This window comes from Sprattus sprattus (genome assembly GCF_963457725.1).
Source record: "Sprattus sprattus genome assembly, chromosome: 4".
Lineage (NCBI taxonomy): Eukaryota > Metazoa > Chordata > Actinopteri > Clupeiformes > Clupeidae > Sprattus > Sprattus sprattus.
In genome coordinates, this window is record NC_137923.1 from 30,281,463 (window position 1) to 30,285,680 (window position 4,218).

General features: G+C 39.7%; 1 protein-coding gene across 1 annotated transcript; it reads left to right on the forward strand.

The window, feature by feature from the left end:
• Positions 1 to 2,302: 2,302 nt before the first annotated feature.
• Positions 2,303 to 3,370, forward strand: dynlt5 (dynein light chain Tctex-type family member 5; the record flags this gene model as incomplete). Its single annotated transcript, XM_080836771.1, has 4 exons — positions 2,303 to 2,436; positions 2,743 to 2,834; positions 2,939 to 3,063; positions 3,167 to 3,370. The coding sequence occupies exons 1-4, from the start codon at positions 2,324 to 2,326 to the stop codon at positions 3,368 to 3,370; spliced, it is 534 nt and encodes a 177-aa protein (XP_080692897.1). The 5' UTR covers positions 2,303 to 2,323.
• Positions 3,371 to 4,218: the final 848 nt, after the last annotated feature.

A 4,218-nucleotide genomic window follows, 5' to 3' on the forward strand; every position in this document is an offset into this window, starting at 1 on the left:
CTAGGAGGTCAACTTGTGACACTGGAATGACCGATTGTAAGATTTTAAAATTCTTCCACCGGCCAATAACTCTTTCTATGTGAATTCTTACAAGTGAAAGTTGTCTTGATGTGTCAACCTCATTAGCTGGTAGTTGTCCTTTTCCTTCGGTGAAATTTGGAATAAGCAGGGTGGCACCATACGCGGCAAGCTCTTCTCTAATTAAAAAGCCCCTATCAGCTAAAATGTCATCTGTAGGCTCCAAAAGATCTAAAAATCCCATTGATTGGTAATCTGCTTGTCTGACACCCGGCCACCCGAACCTGGGGATAGAAAGGATATGGCCCCGGCGGGTGTAATGCCAACTAAATACTTTACTGTATTGTGGTGTTTATATGTAGACCATGTCTGGGCCTGGGCAGTCAAGTTACTAGGTCTGTCTATAAAAATCTCTGTGCACTTTTGGGCATGTTCTTTAAAACAGCAGTCTGACTTGGCCATTTTATAAGTGGTTTCAACACTTTAGCCATAGAAGGTAACCAGGTTCTCAAAATGCATGATATTGTGCTGTTCGATACTTTAAACCTAAATGCTATGTCAGTGTTAGTGAGACCCAATCTAAGTTTCATAAGCACAATCAGTAGGTGATCTCCCAGGGTACGTATTTCAGTAAACTTTTCTACATTGCCTCTTAGTTTTTTCAATAACCAGTCAAAGATTATAGTAGTTATTCCTGTGAGAAAAAGAAACTGTACACTGTTATTTCTGACTGAGTGGTAAGAATACTTGTTGTTCTGAAGCTCTTCTATTAGCTTCTTGTTTTCATTTTTTTGATTTCACCAAACTCTTGGTGCAGGCTCACATATTCAACCTGAATCTGTTCATACATGTGCCTCAGATTGTCATAATCTTTCTTTGGGCACATGGCATCCTCTTCCAATGGGGCTCATCTTCAACTGTAAGACATTAATGTGAAGACAGGAATTATAAGTTTTACTGACAACACATGTAAAACACAAATAATGAGTAGCACAAGAACATTTTACATGTTTGATTGAATTGAAAAAGGTGTTCTCACCAGGGCAAAGATCTGTAGTCAATAGGAAAGGTGATTTAACAGATCTCTCAGATAGCAGTTTATTCCTTTGAAAATCTGTAAGATTAGATTGCACATAATAGAGGTAACTACTGACTGCCATTTCTCTCAAAGCTTGCCATACAGAGCAGGCGATGTTACCTTGGATAGCTAGCTTTGATGCCATAAGTTAACATCACCTGCTCTAGGTTGCAGGCACTGTTGGCTGCTAACTTATCAAGAGCAAACACGCCTTACCTCTCCAATTTAGCTTCAGGTCTCTGGCGAAGGGACAATGTCGGGGCTTTCGTAGTTAATTGAGGCTTCTCCTACGAGTAAATTAAGCACAGACTCAACCCACGATCATTGTATGCATTGTATAATTGTATGAAATGAATAAATGAATGTACTATGAACTAGCTAACATTAACGGTTAGCTAACGTTAATGGTTAGATATCGTTAACGTTAAGTTAACCTAAAATTGCAAGGCTAAAGTTAGATATGGATAACATTAGCTATCTAGGGAGCTGTTTTGGCCAACTAAGTTATCTCAGATTTAACTAACACAATTTCAAGTCAGCTAACATAAACAAAATTCACTTACCGGATATAAAATGTGACCCACATATGCGTGCATTTTTAATGATGTCTTCAGTCCAGTCCACTCGTTTTATAGCTTGAAGCCAGAAGCTACGTCTGTTTGCATTAAACAGTCTTTTCCCCGAAGGAATGCGGTAGAAATTGAGACCTTTTTTTTTTAGTTGACCTGTTTTGGCATCCCACAACACAACAAGATGGCATTTTTTTAACGAAGAAACCGAGACGAAGAAATCCTTAGCTTTATCTCTCCAAAATCCTCTTGCACTGTCACTAACTATGGCTAAAATTTCCGCTTTTTTGCCTCCAGAATGTTTGCGCTTAACGTTTATGACGTAGGTCATAAAAGGGTCTATATTGTTTTATTGGGGTGAATGTAAGCGTCGAACAGTACGAGGTGAACGAGCATCGGCTGCATTAGTTGTTCACTGTTTTTTAATGATTAGTACATTGGGTGCTTAACTTGTGCATTTCAATATACTGTTTGACAGTGACGTACAACGAGAAGTCTATTCAGGCGAAATACATCCTGAAGCACAACAACTTTAGATACACAACAACTCCAGAACCTTATGCTTATCAAAGCAGTAGACAGGAAACTATACGAGTTGGGATGTGCTGAGGAAACAAAATGTGTTGTGTAGGCCTATGTATTATCGTAGACTGGAGAGATGTCTGATCTTGCAAAAGAGAAAGCTGCCCGGCTGCTGAAGAAAAGAGGCAGTTTGTCTTCTCTCGGCAGTCATGACTTTAAAGCCAAGGAAACTGTTGGGAAAACAAAAGAGTAAGTTTGGGTTTTTCCTGTTCTTTCTTTATAGTTTTCTCTATCCACTTATTTCTTTAGTTATTGAAGGCAGTCCTAGGATATTTCAATATGGATGGGGTATTGATAAATCAGCTCACTATGAACATCTTTGTCCTGACATACACCGTGACCATAGCCCGTCTTCTGGAAGGTGTGAAACCACTGTGAAATTCGGGCTTGAATAGTAATCATACAATTTCAGTATGGTGATAACCTGGTCCTGTCTGTTATAAAGATCATTATTAATGTCAATTGTCTCTCTGCTTCATCCTTTGTTTATGGCAGCTCCATCAGTACAGTGTCCTACATAGATGAGCCTGGTCACCATGACGATAACCCACGACCAGCTGTGCAGACGGAGAACACCTATCAGCTCAGTAAGATCTCCCTGCAGCTAAGTCAGATAATATGTTCTCAATCCTGTTGATTTGTATTTATAAAATATCACCTCTGCCCACTTTTCTCCAAACCACCTGAACAGGCCCCATCAGACGCTTCCCTGTGACGACTGTCAACGACATTTTAAAGGATGTCCTAGCCAGTTACCTCCAAGAGGAGAAGTATGAGGCAGAGCTGTGTCGACAAATGACCAAAACAATATCAGAGGTATTTTTGTCGAAAAGGACTCTTCTTAATGTTAATCAATGTGCATACAAACATGATCTGGTGACGAATCCCCTACAGTACGCAGCTTTGTTTTCCATGTCAGGTTGTGAAGGCGAGGGTGAAGGAGCTGATGATCCCGCGCTACAAGATCCTCGTCCTGATCAGCATCGGGCAGCTGAGCAATCAGAACATGCGCATGGGGAGCCGCTGCCTGTGGGACGCAGCCAATGACACGTTCTCCACGCACACCTTCAAGAACCGCTCGCTGTTTGCCCTCGCCAACGTGTATGGGGTCTACTCCGAGTGAGTCCCTGTCACTTATCTAGAGTGTGAGATCATAACAGGACCACTGCACCATGTGTTTCAATGTGTAAAAATCTTTCAATGTGTAAAAAATTTTTGAGAAAAGAACATTGCCCACAAGTTGATGTCAGATATTTACTAGTGCCTAGGTGGCCATGCATTGTGTATGGTTGGAATGTATTTGTTATGTAAGGGATAATACAGTATGTAGTTCGCCGGTCAGTACAGGAAAATACAGGACCCCGACATGCAGCGGAGGACCCATGTGTGAATGTTCTGATGGCCCATTCAATTCAATGGAACTTTTTGCAACATTCTGAAGAGCCGTATAATAAGACATTTTATGTCCTTATTTGTAATTTCGTGAATATCGAATGAATTATGTGTTATTAACATGTTTTTCCTAGTATTTATTTTATCATGGAAAATGTCCTATAATAATATTGGATCAATCACTAGAACATTTTTAAATGGAATCAATTCTAACTTTACCACCTCAACAACAGTATGGCTGTTACACAAGTTGAAATATAACCTATATGTTATAATGTAAATGCTACCTATGTATGCATGTAGTATGTGCTTGTCTCTGTTTGTGGATATGTGTTTGTTTAATTGAGCTGCTGATATGTGTGTTACAGTGCATTTGTTTAAACAAATTAAGCTTCAAATAGGACGTTTTTACTTTGAAAACAATATTCGTAACAGATTGTTTGGTCAATGGACTAGCTGGTAACCAAAGTGCTAGAATGAATATTAGTTGTCTTCAGGGTCTGGGCTTCTTGCTGCCATTGCTAACTATATCCAACGTATCAAGTAAGACTCCATTACCTACTTTACTGACAAAAGCAT